The sequence below is a fragment of the Talpa occidentalis genome, unplaced genomic scaffold (genome assembly GCF_014898055.3).
Source record: "Talpa occidentalis isolate TD23 unplaced genomic scaffold, MPIMG_talOcc4v2.1 talOcc4.5, whole genome shotgun sequence".
NCBI lineage: Eukaryota > Metazoa > Chordata > Mammalia > Eulipotyphla > Talpidae > Talpa > Talpa occidentalis.
The window spans coordinates 50,158,532-50,175,354 of NW_023604861.1; the positions used below are offsets into that span (position 1 = coordinate 50,158,532).

A 16,823-nucleotide genomic window follows, 5' to 3' on the forward strand; every position below is an offset into this window, starting at 1 on the left:
TCATGTAATTCTCATTTTAGACACTACCTTTTTAATTTAGTGAAAATATTTAGTAAGTGGTTGATGGTACTTTTATTACTTTGTATCTTCTTCTTTAGGTTCATTGCATTATTCCATCAAAAAAAACAGTTTACAGACTAATTCTGAAGAACCAAAGTGGTCCTTAACCAGTTCTTTGGGGACAAATCTGAGAAAATGCTCCAATAATGAAAGCATTTCGCCTAATAAAATATTTCAAGAACTTGATTATAAAGATCTAAAAATTAATAAGGAAAAATCACAGTCATTTATAACTACAGAAACTAATTGTCTTTCAAGCTTTCTGGAAAGACATTATGAAGATGATCCAAAATGCCAAAGAATTTCAGATGTAAAAGAAAAGGTCTTGCCTGCAGCTTGTCACCATGAAAATCCATATCCAGAAGTGGAATGTAGTAATATTCACTTTCAACCCCAGGAAAGCTTTTTATATGGCCATGATAATACCACCATTTTAACTCTTAGCTCCAAAGTTCCTCTGTCAAACCCAGTTGAGACTTCTAGAGCAAAAGAATCATACAAAATGTCAAAGAAATTAACATGTAAGAATGGTGAAGCTGGTTTTGAGTTAACCAAATGTATTCCCATTAAAAAGAATCAAGAAATATGTATTTTAAATGAAAGCTCTAAAAAAGCTGAGTTCTTATCACCTTCTGTGAAGGAACATTTCAGCCAAATTCACAATCCCACAGTAACCCAAAAAGGCCAAGAAGATACTGCTTTAGTTTCAAAAATAACTGTCAGTCCAAATTCTGAAGAACTTTTCCCAGGCAATGAGAATAACTTAGTTCCATCTAGTGAAGGGAATATTCCTGTTTTAGAAAATAGTAAAGAATTTCATGAGGCAGCCCTCAGTCATGTAAAAGAACGCATTCTCAAGAGCTCTAATATGATAGGTACAGATATAGATGACAAGCAAGCAATGCAGGTGTTGATTACAAGAGATTTTGATTCATCAAATGCAGTCCATAATCTTAGAGAGAACAGAAACACTGTAAAGCAACAATTCAATATGACTCTAGTTCAAGATTTGAAGTCTGACATCTCCTTGAATATAGATGTAAAATCAAGTATGAATAATGATTACATGAATAAAGGGGCCGGACTCTCAGATCCAATTTCAAATCATAATTTTGGAAATGGCTTCAAAACAGCTTCTAATAAAGAGATAAAACTCTCTGAACACAATCTTAAGAAAAGTAAAATGCTCTTCAAAGATATTGAAGAACAGCATCCTATTAACTTACCTTATGTTGAGACTATAAATCCCTTATTAGGTAATCAAAAGAAACAAAGCAAACCTCACGCACTTGATTTACTGTCAACTAATATTGTTTATGGGTATGTACAGAGTAATGTGTTCGTTTCTGATAGTGAAAATAATCACACGTCTCCAGTTTTACCTTTAAATCAAGATCTTTATTCAAACCATAATTTAACACCTAGCCAAAAGGCAGAAATAACTGAACTTTCAACTATATTGGAAGAATCAGGAAGTCAGTTTGAATTTACACAGTTTAAGAAGCCAAGGCACATACCACAGAATAAGCCATTAGAAATGCCTGAAAAACAGATCACTATCTTGAATCCCAATCCAGAGGAATGGAAAGATCCTCATCTGCAGCTCACAGTTAATGCCCCAATGACCTGTCAGGTAAACAACAAATTTGAGGATAAAGTTGGAGGTAAGCAAAAGTTTGCTTGCTTATTGAAAACCAACTGCAACAAAAATACTGTCTATTTAGCGGATAAAAATGAAGTGGAGTTTAGTGGCTTTTATTCTGCTCTTGGAACAAAACTGAATGTTTCTAGTGAAGCCCTGCAAAAAGCCATGAAACTATTCAGTGACATTGAGAATAGTAGTGAGGAAACTTCTGCAGAAGTAGGTCCAGGAAATTTCACTTCAAGTAAATGTATTGATTCTGTTGTTTCAATGTGTAAGATAGAAAATTATAACAATGAGAAAAATAATAAATGCCAAATAATATTACAAAATAATACTGAGATAACTACTGGCCTTTTTGTTGAAGAAAAGACTGAAGATTACAAAAGCAGTAAAGAAAATGAAGATAATAGATTTACTGGTGCTAGCAGAAACATCTGTAACTTAGTAGAAACTGATGACAATGATTCAAGTAAAAATGATACAGCTTGTATTCAGGGAGAGAAAAATGGCTTGCCGTTTATTGATCACAACATATGCGAAAAATTATCCAGCCAGTTTATGAAAGAGGGAAACACTCTAATTAAAGAAGGTTTATCAGATTTAACTTGTTTGGAAGTTGTGAAAGCTGAAGAAACATTTCATGTTAATGCTTCAAATAAAGAAGTATTAACTGCTAATAAGATGGGGCAAAATATAAAATATTTTGACACTTTTGATTTATCCTTTCAGACTGCAAGTGGGAAAAATATCAAAATATCCAAAGAGTCACTAAATAAAGTTGTAAATTTCTTTCATGAAAAATGTACAGAAAAAGAATTGAACAGCTTTTCAGACTCCATGAATTCTGAATTATTTTTTGACATGAACAAAGTAGACATTTCAAGTCATGAAGAAACAGATATGGTTAAAGATAAAATATTGAAAGAAAATGACCCCATTGGTGCTGAAAATCAATTACTGACTCTCCAGCAACTACCAGAATATGAAATTGAAAAGATCAAAAACTCTACTATGTTGTGTTTCCATACTGCTAGTGGGAAAAAAGTGAAAATTGCAAAGGACTCTTTGGACAAAGTGAGACATATTTTTGACGAAGAAAAACAGAGCAGTAGTAGTAAAATCAATAATGTTAGTCATCAAGGAACAAAGATACTAAAGGACAGAGTGGTATGTAAAGAAGGGCTTGAATTAACATGTGAGACAGGTGAAATAACTGTTCCAAAATATGAAGAAATGCAGCAATCTCTAGAAGAGAAAAAAATTGTTTCTAATCAGATTGTCATGCTACCCAGACTTTTAAATGATAATTTATATAGACAAACTGGAAATAACAAAATATCAAATAGTATCTCTCTAAATGTTAAAGTACCTGAAAATAAAGAAAAAGAAACAGCAAAAAGTCCTATAACTTATACAAATCAATCAACTTCAGCCATTGGAAATTCAGCTTTTGCATTTTGCACTGGACATGGTAAAAAAATTTCTGTGAGTCAGGCATCACTATTTGAAGCAAAAAAATGGCTTAGAGAAGGAGAATTCAATAAACCAGAAAAAATAAATGTTACCAATATTATGTGTTTAAAAGAATATCCTGAGGATTATGTAGAAAATCCTTCAAATGGAAATAGTTCAAATAATATCTTCATTGAAAATGACGAAAGTCATCTCTCTCCAAAACGACATACAACTTATTTAAGTAACAGAAGCACATCTGACAGCTGTGGGTCTCATTCTGATTTTTGTCATTCTAATGATATATATGATAAATCAGAAAAGCTCTCAAAAAATAAAATTAATAAATCTGATATTGAACCAAAAGTCAAGGATGTCAAAGACAGAAAAAACACTAGTTCTTCTGAAGTAACAGCTACCATAAGAGGAGAAAACACATGCCCACAAACTGAAGATATTTGTGTTCAGAAACCTGTGAGTAAATCTTCACCATGCAAAAATAAAAATACAGCCAATAAATTGTCCATATATGATTCAGATAACTTTGAGGAAGGGCCACCTGCATTCTGTACAAGTGCTAAATTAGACTTTGTTTCACATGAAGCAAGAAGAGAAAGATTGACATTAGGCAAAACATTGAGTAATTGCAGTGCGGTAAATAAGCAAAGTATTAAGAATAAATCGGGCACTTGCCAAGCAAAAATTGTGTCAGGTTATCAGAAGGCATTGAATGATTCAGAGGATAGTATTCCCAACTCTCAGGATGGTAAAGAATATAGTATGCATTCACAAGTTTCTCCTGACATTCAAAGTGAACAAATGTTACAAAATGACCAAAGTATGTCTGGATCAGAGAATGTTTCTGGAAAAATACCATGTCAGATTAATATGAAAACTTTTGATACATGTAAATTTAATATGGAAAAGCTTCCCAAAACAGTCTCTGCTGCAAATACATGTGGGATTTTTAGCACAGCAAGTGGAAAATCTGTACAATTATCAGATGCTGCACTACAAAAGGCAAGACAGGTGTTCTCTAAGATAGAAGATAATACCAATCCACACTTTTCCAAAGTATCTTACAAAAATGAACATTCAGATAAACTCACAAAGGAAAAAAATGCTATGGTATATACTCCTTCAGAATTACCTGCTTTCTCTGGATTTAGTACAGCAAGTGGAAAACAGGTTTCAGTTTCTGAAAGTGCCTTAAACAAAGTTAAGGGAATGTTAGAGGAATTTGATTTAATCAGAACCAAATATATTCTTCAGCATTCACCTCCATCTAAACAAGATGCATCAGAGATACTTCCTCTCCCCCATATTGATAAGAGTACCCCAAAGCACTCTGTAAACTTGAAAATGGAAAACACCTACAATAAAGAACTTAAAGTATCAAATAACGGTACTATTGAATGTGATTCTTCAGAAAATAATCACTCTATTAAAGTTTCTCCATATGTCTCTCAGTTTAAGCAAGACAAACAACAGTTGTTAATAGGAACCAAAGTATCACTTGTTGGGAACCACCAGCTTTTGGGAAAAGAACAAGCTTTACCTGCAAAAACAGAAATGGAAATTGGTAAAACTGAAACTTTATCTAATCTCCCGATGAAAGCAAATAAAGAAGCTTGTTCTACTTACTCCAAACATCCAGAAAACTATTTTGATAGAGAAGCGGTAGAGATTGCCAAAGCTTTTATGGAAGATGGTGACTTGACAGATTCTGAACTAAGTCATGCCAAACACTCACTTTTTTCATGCCTAAAAAACAAGGAAGCAGTTTTATTAAATTCAAGAATTGGGAAAAGAAGGGGAGACTCATTTGGCTCAGTTGGTAAGTATCTTATTTTTCTTTTGGGTTTGCCAGTCGGTTTTCCTTAGCAGTCCTGGCATACTGCCTTATAACAATTAGTCTTGTAAACTAAGTATATTTTTTCAGACTTTATGTGTAGTTTAGTGGAAATATGATATAACTCAATTTCTGTGCACTACCATAGTGTTTTGAGGTTCTTAGTTTTTTAAAGGTTACTGATATAATTGAGAAATTACTATTAAAAGTTTGAGTTTCTCTAGAAAAGGTGACATTTCGTATAACCTGCATACTTGTTAACTGTATATCTGCACCTTTAGATAAGATACATACATACATATATACATACATAGATTTAGATATATGTGCACACACACATTTATATCCAGCAGGGGTTCACACTCTCTTATGAACTATGAAAGTTGGTTTCTAGTTGCACTATTTAACTTAGTTTCTCTTGAGTTTTAGTTTCTTTATAAAATGCAGCTAACACCTGTCAGAGAGCAATTATGAGACTAAAACAAAATAGCATATCCAAGGAACTCTTAGCACTGAACCTGATGCATAGTAGAGGACATTCAGTAAGTGTTGGCTTACTTTTTTTTTTTAATCTGAAAGTGTTCTAAAACCTGTTATCCTTGGCAAATAATATCTGGTCTTAATACTATTTGGACTATATTCTAACTTCTTTTTTAAATGTATGTTTAACAATTCAACCATTAAGTTAATCATATTTTTTTTCCTGTTAGTATCTATGAATAGGAATAATCCTAAATAATTCAATCTGTTGATTACTCGTAATTAAAGTAAAATGCCAAATAAACTCCCCAACTTTTAGTGGATGATTTTAAGAAACTGTCTCCTTTTAACAATATATAGATTCATAAAATACTTAAGTTATCAGTAGTCTCCAGGTCTGGTCCCTTTGCGTTACAGAGAAAGACACTGAAGTCTATGAGTTCATTCTTTTACTTGATGTCTTTTGACTTTAGGTCATCCTGGCAGATACAGATTGGCTTAATTGTTGCCCATGTCACATTCTATACTAAGTTTATTTTATAGGCAAGGTAGTAAGTTTATAATACTTGAACTGTTCTCTAGTTCAGAATTCTGAGGTACAGATGCTTAAAAATATTCATAATTTATGGAAAATAATGACTATAAGGAACCCATTTTGTTCATGTATATACTGAAATGGTTGTCCTGCCTAGAAGAAAAAAATAAATAACTCAGACCTCTAAATGTTCTCACTAGCATCACTGTTTAATTTTCCTCATTTCTACTGTATGTAAGTATATAACCCAGTCAGCTTCTGGTTACTTGACTAGTACAGGTTCTTGTACAACTGAATCACTTAATAATGATATAATACTTGATAAAACCTTGTATGAACATTTTTATTTGCTAATCTGACATTTCCTTTAATAAAGCATAAAAAAACAAAGTACCTATTACCACATTACCTCAGTATGACATGAAAATGCATAACTTAAAAATTATGAATTGTGGTTTATTTTACTCCCTTGGCCGGTTTAGGATTTTTAAATAAGAAGTACTATTTTTGTTAATGTTTCAATGTAATTAAGTATTACATTACACTAAAAATATATTTTCTTCTATTTACTCCAAGGACCTATATAAGAAATTCCTTCTTGAAATTAATACAATAAAACAATTTTTGAAGAAACTTTGTTTCTTAGAATTATATCTAGTGCCAGTTTATTAAAAAGTAGCTTTCTGTAGTATCTTGTAATATCTGTTTATCCTAGACCCCATTATACAGTAGTGTTTTAAATGGTCAAAAAATAATAGCAATTAAATTAGTAGCAAAAAATGAATTTTCTCTTTCAAAGTAGAATGGTCGCTATTTAATTTACAAGTGTGTGTTTTCTACTTAACATATTTTTTAATGGGATATAGATTTTTGAAAAGTAAAATTGATTTTATTTGCTTTAAAAACATGTATGGAAATTTCTTTTTAGGAGAACCCCCAATCAAAAGAAACTTGTTAAATGAATTTGACAGAATAATGGAAAATCAAGAAAAATCTTTAATGGCTTCAAAAACCACTCCAGATGGTAAAATTTGCTTCTCTGTCATTTTCCTCTCTGTAGGTACTATACATAATATTCTAAGTTATTTTTTCCTGTTATTTTGAGTATATACATAATTGAATAAGATTTTGTTATGTAGCTTCTTAAACATATCTTGCCCTGTTTGTTATGTGAGCTTTCTCTTCATAATACTAGTATGATATTGGGATTCTCCATAATTGGAGCACATAATATGATTATAAAATAATGACCTTTTAGATTAAAAAAAAGCTGTAAGTATTTAGTAAGGACTAAATCCAGTTTGGGGGATCCAGTTAGACTTTTTGTTTCCACCATGCCACCAAAATTATTCTTTCCCAAGCCATAGTGATCCCAGAGGGTTTTATCTTCATTTGACTCTTTCAGTCTGATTTAATACAGGTAGACACTTTTCTGAGACCAAGAGACATTCTCTTGGTCTCTTCCTACATGGTTGTTCCTTCTCATTTGCTGGTGGTGATCTTTCCTCATTCTTTCCTTTTCCTGCTGCATAGAAATGCTCCTGTCCTTTGTTCTTAGATCTCTTTTCTGTCTAACTATACTATCAAACTATATCTGCAGCCTTAATCTGTCCTAGAACTCCAGTCATATTTATTCATTTTCTGACTTAATATCTCTATTTGGATTCCTAACACATATCTCAAAGTTACAAAGGCCAGTGCTGAAATCTTGCCCTAATTCAATCCTCACCCCAAACCTGCTTTCTTCTCATTGCCATTCTGCCACCTAATCACATCAAAACCTTTATATTGTCTTTTATTCATTTCCTCACATACCATAACCAACCCACAAGTCCTATAAAGTCTACCTTCAAAATAATACAGGAATCTGATCAGTTCTTCTCACCTCCACCCCTACCAACTCATCTAAGCCACCATCATAGATTCTAACTCACACCCCTACTTTTGCCTTTGTACTTCAATCAAGCAAGGCTCAACACAGCAACCAGAATCATTTTTTCTAACACAGAGTTCACATCATGTAACTTGTCTGCTTAAAAATCTGTGTGATTTCTGTCTCATTTAAACTGAAACCCAGGGCCTCCCCGGTGACGCAGCGGTTGAGCGCTGGGCTGCAAAGCTGCGCGCAGCTTCTGTGACGCCGGTTCGATACCCGGCTGCTCCCCGGCCACCGGAGGAGGGTCCCACATGGTGCGCAGACCTCTCCTGCCACCCGCTGCTCCCCTCAGCAGTGTACTTCGGTCCTTATGCCTGCTCTGATCCCCGCTCTGGATCTGGTGAATTCTCTCACCCTCCCGCGCTTCTGACTGTACCCAGTGCATGTATAAACAAAACAAACAAACAAACAAACAAATAAATAAAAACATGCCTCTTAAAAAAAAAAAAAAAACTGAAACCCAAACTCTTACATGGAATACTTGAAAATAAAACAAATATAACTGTTGCTCATTACATATTTCATTCCTGAGTTTGGATAAGAAGAATTCAGATAGTGAGGGATATTATATTACACCATAGAAGTTTAGTTTTGAAACACATGGAGTAAATCTTACACTAAGCATTTGGAATTTCCTAACTCATTCCTTCCTGAATAATAGAGATTAGAAATGAATTGGTTAGTGTTCAGAATATGACATTTATATTCTTTTTTTTTTTCCTCCTCACTTAGTGGTTCTCAAACCTTGTATGCACAAGAATTCTGAAATTTAGTTGAAAACTGAAACCAGGATTACTACTCTTTGTGAAAAGTGTAAATAATTTCTAGGATAGTTTTTACCATACTGAATTATTACTTGATAAACTTCTTTATTTTTGTTTTTGTTTTGCTTTTTTTTAATGTGAAGCATCTTTTGTTTGTATGTGGCTTTATTTATTTTTTCATCTTTGTTCATTTTTGTACAATATTTGGTTTATCCCCTCAGGTGTAATCCCCATAAAACTCCCATCATCACATGGCCCGAGAACCGTCACCATAGTCCTTTGTGCTCTTCCCTCCCCTATCTTGATCCCGTCCTTTCCCCTCCCCCACTATATGTTTCATATTTAATTTGCCTGCTAGTTTTTTTTTTTTCTGATCCCTTGTTCAGTTTCCCTATATTCCTCCTATAAGTGAAACCATCCAATTCTTTTTCCTTCTGACTTATTTCATTGAGCATAATCCTCTCCAGCTCCATCCATGTTGCTGCAGATGGCATGAGTTTATCATTTTTTGATTGCTGAATAGTATTCCATTGTGTATATGTGCCACATCTTCTTGATCCATTCATCTGTTTTGGGCATTTAGGTTGTTTCCATATCTTAGCTATTGTAAATATTGCTGCAGTAAACATAGGAGTGTAGGTTTTCTTCAAATTAATGTTCTCTTTTCCTTTGGGTAGATTCCTAGAAGTGGAATCACTGGGTCATATGGTAACTTCATTTTTAGTAATTTAAGGAACCTCCACTCAGCTTTGCATAGTGGTTGGACCAGTTTGCCTGCCCACCAGCTGTGTAATAGGGTTCCTTTTTCTCCACATCCTTGCCAGCATTTGTTGTTGCCATTTTTTTAAATATGGCCTATTCTCACTGGTGTGAGGTGGTATTTCATTGTGGCTTTAATTTGCATGTCTCTGATTTTAAGTGATATTGATCATTTTTTCATATACCTGCTGGTCATTTGCATTTCCTTTTTGGAGAAGTGTCTTTTTAGCTCTTTTGTGCATTTTTTGACTGGATTGTTCGCTTTGTTTAGTTGAGTCATGTGAACTCTTTGTAGATCTTTGAAATTAGTCCCTGATCAGTTGTATGGAGTGTAAATATTTTCTCCCAATCAGTGGAGTGTCTCTTTGTTTTGGTTATTGTCTGTTTTGCTGTGCAGAAGCTTTTTAGTTTTAATGTAATCCCAGCTGTTTTGATAAACTGTTTTTAAGCCTATATAATATGTGATTCCTCTTTAAGTTTTGAAAAGAATGGTATTAGATAGTATTATGAATATAGACAAATCTTACCCTTTAGAAATATTTGATTTTGAATTTCTAGAGGAAAGTAGAACATGTATTTGATTCTAACAGTGCTGCTGTTGCCTGAAATATTATCTTAAATTACTTTTTGGCATCTTGAGTCGGTCCATATTCAGTATTTGATGTCATATCTTTTTAAAAAATTTTGTTCAGCATGACCATCATCCCCCATTTGCTAGCGAATGATTATGATTATTATTTTTCACTATGAACATCTTCACACACAAAATAGTTGAAAGAATAATGTAATAGCCATCACCTAGATTCAGTAGGTATTATTTTATAATACTGTTTAGTCTAATGATTTATAATATGTGGATATATGTATAGTAATATGTCTGTGGTAATGTGTATATACTTATATAAATTTGTATTTTGCTAGAACATTTGAATATTAGTTTCAGGCATAACAACATTTCATAATGGTATATCCACAGTCATTATCACTAAAGAAAATTGCTTCAAATCTATTCTAGGGTAGTCTTCTATTTTATAACATTAGCACTTTAAAATGACCAAGCCAATTGTCCTGTAGACTATCTTGTTCTGGATTTGTTTGTTTCCTTTTTGTATCATTTAACTTGTTGCTGTATACTCTGTTTGAATCAGAGTTAATTGGGATTAGGTTATGCATTTTTGGCAAGAATGCCTCATAGAAGAAGCATTGAAGGCATTGAAGAGGTATTGAATCATATCAGGAAAATATAATGTGAAATGGTATGGTCACTTGGTCAATATGATAACTACCAGATCACTTCATTGAAAAGATGTATTTTCCTATTTATAATTAACTTCTAATCTATGGTACTGTGAGAATAGCCAGTTTACCAAACAATTTTTATTTTTAACATCCATGGATAATTACCTGAACTAATTATTTAATTGGAGGTTGAAAGTAGTGATTTTCAATTTCTGTTATTCCTTAAAAATTTATTAGGTGGGATTCCAGCAAGGAAGAGCGTTAACTACACAATTAGGGATGAACTATATATACTTCCGAAAATGGCAGGGTTAGTGCTCCCTAATTTCATCAGTTTTTCAGTAAGAAATAGTGTAATAATTATAGTGTTAACAAATGAATTTTCTTTTGTTTCTGTTGAATAAAAATTCATAGATTTTTATTTGTAATTGGTATGTAAAATTTTAAAATAAAATTCATTATAAATAATGCATTTCTTTACAAAAAAAGCTATTATTGATGTTCAAATCATCTCAAATTTGAAAGTGAAAACTTTCAAACTATTCCAAAGGGTTTTGTTTTCACATGTCTTTAAGAGCTTTCTTTTTATTATCTCAAAAGAATTTCCTAGAATCTCCCTGCAAATTTCTTTGCCTCCATCATAGAATCAACCCAATTTCCTAAGACACTTTCAGTGGCTACTAGTTATTAAAAATAAGATTTGGGTGCTAGGTATGGTCATTGCTAATAGTGTTAAAATTAATGAGGAAACTCTTGTTTCCTAATAACAGTAACATAATTATGTTTACTTGTTCCTGCAGCAGTGGTTCTCACACTTTTTGGTCTCAAGACTTCAGTACCCCTATGTTTATTGCAGCACTATTTACAATAGGTAAAAACTGGAAACAACTCAAATGCCCAAAAATAGATGACTGGATCAAGAAGATGTGGTATATATACACACAGTGGAATATTATTCAGCAATCAAAAAAGATAAACTCATGCCATTTGCAGCAACGGGGATGGAACTAGAAGGAATTATGCTCAGTGGAATAAGCCAGAAGGAAAAAGAAAAATAACAGATGGTTTCACTTACAGCAGGAATATAGGGGAACCAAATAAGACATCAATGTAAAAAAATAATAACAGTACAAAACACAACAAAGCAAAACCGAACAATTATAAATCAGAGACATACTGCAGGGCAGGAGGCGGGAGAGGGATCAGAGGGAGGGAGGGAGGAGCACAGGGGATTGAGATGATGGTGCACAGGTGCATTGGTGAAGGAAACTATGGGGACTACACCTGAGGGGGCAGGGGATGCAAATATTGTTCAAAAATGAACAATGATGTAAAAAATAAAAAAATTAATTAGAAAAAAAAATCACTTCATACTCTAAAATTCTGAGAATTCCAAAGAATATTTGTTTCTATGGATTATGTCTATTCATATTTACCATATTAAACATTAAAACTGAGGAACTTTGATATTTGTAATATTGTATATTGATCATTTCAAAATACTAGTTCATAGAGTTATACAAGTCTTCTGAATATTACACATCTTTATTATGCAATATTGATCATTTTTGTTAATGTCACCACTGATCTGATGTGAAGTTTAAGTATTGGAAAATTGTTGTGGATACTAGGCCAAAAAAAACTTCAAAGTAAAATACCAATTTTCATTTAATAGCTTGAATTTTACCACTGGCAACAAATATTATTGTTTTCTTTGTAGTGACAAGCTCATTTCATTCATTTTTGAGAAAATGTTTGCTGAATATCTAAGTATGAACAACTGTAGTTTGTCAGTAATTCTTTCAAGTGAAAATGGAATTCTATTTAAAAATGACTTGTGTAGTTCAGGTACACTTGCTTGAGATAATCATTGCAAGTATGCAACCAGATATAACACGGTGGAAATGTCAGCCATAAAAAAGACATGTATCATAATTATTATGATAGCTTTGCCAGCTTTCATATCAGATGGGTCATGTGTCCCCACCCTGTTCTGAAGGGCTCCAGGGATCACCTTTTAAGATTTATTTTCTTACAGTAGATACATAATGTTTTCAAATTTACAATACCAGTGTTGCAACTAACAATTAAACTGCTAAGGGAAGCTTCAGAATTCTTTACAGTTTATGTCCTAAGACTGTGTATCATTAAGAATGTGTGTATGTATAGTCAAAGAATGTATAGTCAAAGAACTTTCTTCAAATGTCCCTCAAAATATTTTTTGTATGTGATTACCAATTTGATAATTAGGTTAGATTTGTTTTGATTTGGTTGGAATTTCAGTATTTGCTTCTTTTTTAATTTTGTATTGGATAAATAAAACATTTCATTCCTCAAAGTATAAAAAGATATATTTAGAGAAGTATTCCTACCTATATTCCCTCCATACAATTCATCACTTTTCCTACTTCTTGCTCATTATAGGTAACTATTTTTAATGGCTTTTTATATATTCTTTTAGGATTACCTATAAAAATAGGTAATGTATGTACTCATTACCTTTATCACTCAAATACATGTATTGTTTTGTACTTTCTTTTTTGTTTACTTAAGAATTTACCTATGGGCCTCCCCGGTGGCGCAGCGGTTGAGCGCTGGGCTATGAAGCTGCCCACAGCCTCTGCAGCGCAGGTTCGATCCCTGGCCGGCTTGGCAAGGGGCCCATATGGCGCGCAGACCTCTCCTGCTGTGCCCGCTGCTCCTCTCAGCAGTGTGTTTTGTCAGTCTGCCAGTTCTGTTCCCCGCTGTGGCTCTGGTGAATTCTCTCACCCTCCCGCACTTCTAACTATACCCAGTGCTTGCTTGCATAAATAAATAAATAAATAAATAAATCTTAAAAGAAAAAGAATTTACCTAGAGATCACTCTTTACTGAGAATATAGAGACCTTTCTTATGGTTGCATTACACTTGAACATATGGCTACATCAGTAGATTCTAGTTTATTCAACTAGTCCCCTATTAGTGGATTAATTGAAGATTTGTAAAGTACAACTTATATACTTAGGATGAATAATATCTAAAGTTCAGTTTGTAGACATTCATAAAACTGAATTTTAAATTTGATATTTGTATTGACAGCTAATACCTTTGGGTAATGATTAACATCAGTTAACTAAATTTATGCTGATTCTTTTCTATGTTTACATTGTGAGTTATTTGGTATATAGTTATCAGTTTGTAAATGTATTTCTTTTGATTGTTATTTACTGAGTGTTATGTGTGCTGAAAAGTTTAGTTTTTATCAAATTTTTTGTGCTGATGTTTACAATAATGTGTAATGGACTTAGGAAATAAAATTACCAGGTTTTCATTAGTACATAATGTAATAAATAATGTAAAAATAATATTTTCTAGGGACAATAAAAGATAGAAGACTATTTATGCATCACATTTCTTTAGAGCCAATTACCTGTGGACCCTATTGGTAAGAAATGTTAAAATTTTTTAAAATCCTACTTATATATTATAGGAAAAGTGTGGGCTTTTAAAATAAATAATTTATTAAGTAAATAATAAGCTAAATATAATGGCACTAATATGCAATAAAGAAGTTAATACTTCCCTTTTTGAAAACTTGTCTCAGGGTAAATATAATTCTGTACTTCGGTAGTACTCTAGTGCTGTTCACATCATCACCTAATTTTTTAGTTTCATAAAAATATTCTCGAGTAGACAGATTTTATTCCTATTTAGAGGTACTGAGATTGAGAGGGATGAAGGAAATTAATCAGTTAACAAAAATGATGGCAAATATGGAAAATTCCTTTCTATCTCTCCTTCCTTGCAAAACCATACTAAAATTAATAAGAGAATTCTTTTTTATATATAAATCTGTAAGAACAGTGATCAGAAGAAACAAACTAGTTTCTAGTTTGAAAGTAGTTCTTAGAAAGTAGAATGACAGAACTAAATTAACTCAGTAAAAGAAATAGAAGGCAAAAGTTAAAATGCCCCCCAGAATTAGAGGGAAAATGAGAGGGGGAAAGAAATGAAAAGATAATCAGAAAAGTAAGTCCTATGGGTGTAATACCTAAAAATTTGGAGTTTGAGAAAGAATGGGAGAAATGACAAATTTACAAAGAAATTTAAGAAAATTTACCTGTGTCAAAGGCTATGAGTTTCCTCTATTGGAAAAGCACCCTGAGCGAGCACATGAATAAAAATGACACACATTAAGGCATATTCACGTAAGATTTTAGAGCACTAGGAGCAAAAAGGAACCTTTAAATTTCCAGAGAGTAAAGACAAAGTTTCAGTTTCAAAAGGTGCAATATGTGAATTCTCTCACTGACAACAGTGGAAACTGGAAGATTATAGATTGTGTTATGTATAGCACAGAGCAATGCCTTTAAAATTCGAGATAAAATGGTTTGCACCTAGACCAAAAATCATTTGAGGGTAGACATTTTTCTGATGTCAAGTATCAAAAGATTTATCTCCCATGCACTTTTCTAAGGAAACTAAACAAGCAAATACATAAATCAGGGAGGAAGATATGGGAATTGAGAAAATAGGAATTTAACATAGGAGAGAAGCAAAGGGAGTCCTTAGGATGGTACTGAGATGCAATCCCAAAACTAGAGTGGTCTTACTAAGCCTCGTAGTGGCTACACCATTTGGAACAGAAGAATAGAGCCCTGGAAGAGTTTACTTCAAGATAAAAATGAAGCAGCGCCTGAAGTGTTTTTATTTATTAGGAAACTTATTAATGAAAATGATGAATTCTCATGCTCACTTTACTTTCATTGCCTCCTAAAACTTCACTGAAGAACATTGACACCCATGCATGTGCACAATGGTGTGTGTACACACACATACGCAAAGAGAGTAAAAATGAAAGAGAAGACCACAGTAACTAAATTCTTCAGCATGCAGGAAAAAACTGATTAGTGAAGGAAACTTCACAGACTGAAGAATTGGTGAATCTTCAGAAAAATTGTGAAGAAGGAAGGAACCAAAATGAAGGAATGGGTTGAAAATGCACAAGTATCTTTTGTTCACTCTAACAAAAACTAGAGATCAATCTCCAGAGAATGCTATAGAGAGTTTATTTACTTTTGAGCACCTAAGCATAACTGTAAGCAGAGTATTGTACTGAAAAGGAAGGGATTAAGTTAATGTATGCATATTTAATACTGGGGACACCCCACAAGTCTTCTTACCCCATTTAGCTTCCAGATTTGGAAACTTTCAGTTAATCAGTAGCATAGCTTACATTAGCAAAGTCCCATCTATATGCCAGGAGCTTCCAAACAACTTTTTGATTCTTTACTCTTAAATGTGGACATACAAAGATTAACAAACATCACATCACTTCACAGTAAGCCAGATTAAACTAACCGAAAATCAAACTAATGAAGATAACTTAGAAACACTATTCAAGATGGAGGGAAAAATTTCATTAATGAGCAGAATTCAAGTAGGTTTTTATATATTCTGAGTTTGGTTGTGAATAAATGATAGGTACATAGAAAATTAAGTAAAGATTTTGAAAGATAATGCTTGCTTCAAAGGAAAGCAAAACTTGTGAAAAAATACAATCATAATATACATGTAAATATTAATATATTTTATACTGATATAACACATTGAGCTGTAAAATAGTCAAATGTCAATATTGACAGAATCAAATACATAATTTGAGAAGACAGGGAGAGGAAAGAGCGTTTAGTAAATGGTGGGTGGTATTGACAAAGCTAAAAGTTCATTTTCCATAATGACTTTTCAACAGAAATAGTCAAGAAGAGGTATTACAGAGATACAGAGATGTCACCCAGAGATAATGAATGTAAATATCATAGAATCATCTAGAATTATAGAAACCAGTTGTGAAAACTGTCTATCGGTAATTTTTAAGCCCAAAGATATGGTTTCAGTTGTTTTCATGTTACTTTTTCAAATACAATTATTTGTGGCATTGTTAAAATAAAAAAAAGTCTTTGAATTATTTTTCTGGAATATATTTTTCAGTAAGCTACAAGTATACCTGCTATGAATGTAGAAAAAGCCCAGTGATTATTTTTTCATTTCTTTTTATCAAAAACATAGTAATATTAAAAATAAAGCAAATGTTTAGTTATTTTCTTTCTGCATTTTTTTA

The 16,823-nt window shown here is 32.7% G+C and overlaps 1 protein-coding gene across 2 annotated transcripts in view; it reads left to right on the plus strand.

Moving 5' to 3' along the window:
- BRCA2 (BRCA2 DNA repair associated) overlaps positions 1–16,823 on the plus strand; it is a 60,322-nt gene that overhangs the window by 18,396 nt on the left and 25,103 nt on the right. Inside the window, exons 11-13 of one of the 2 annotated variants that reach the window (XM_037527143.2) lie at positions 99–4,994; positions 6,953–7,048; positions 14,078–14,147. In XM_037527143.2, coding sequence (XP_037383040.1) covers positions 99–4,994; positions 6,953–7,048; positions 14,078–14,147 — 5,062 coding nt within the window. The remainder of the gene's footprint in view (positions 1–98; positions 4,995–6,952; positions 7,049–14,077; positions 14,148–16,823) is intronic. The other variant, XM_054701908.1, reaches the window with a different exon arrangement.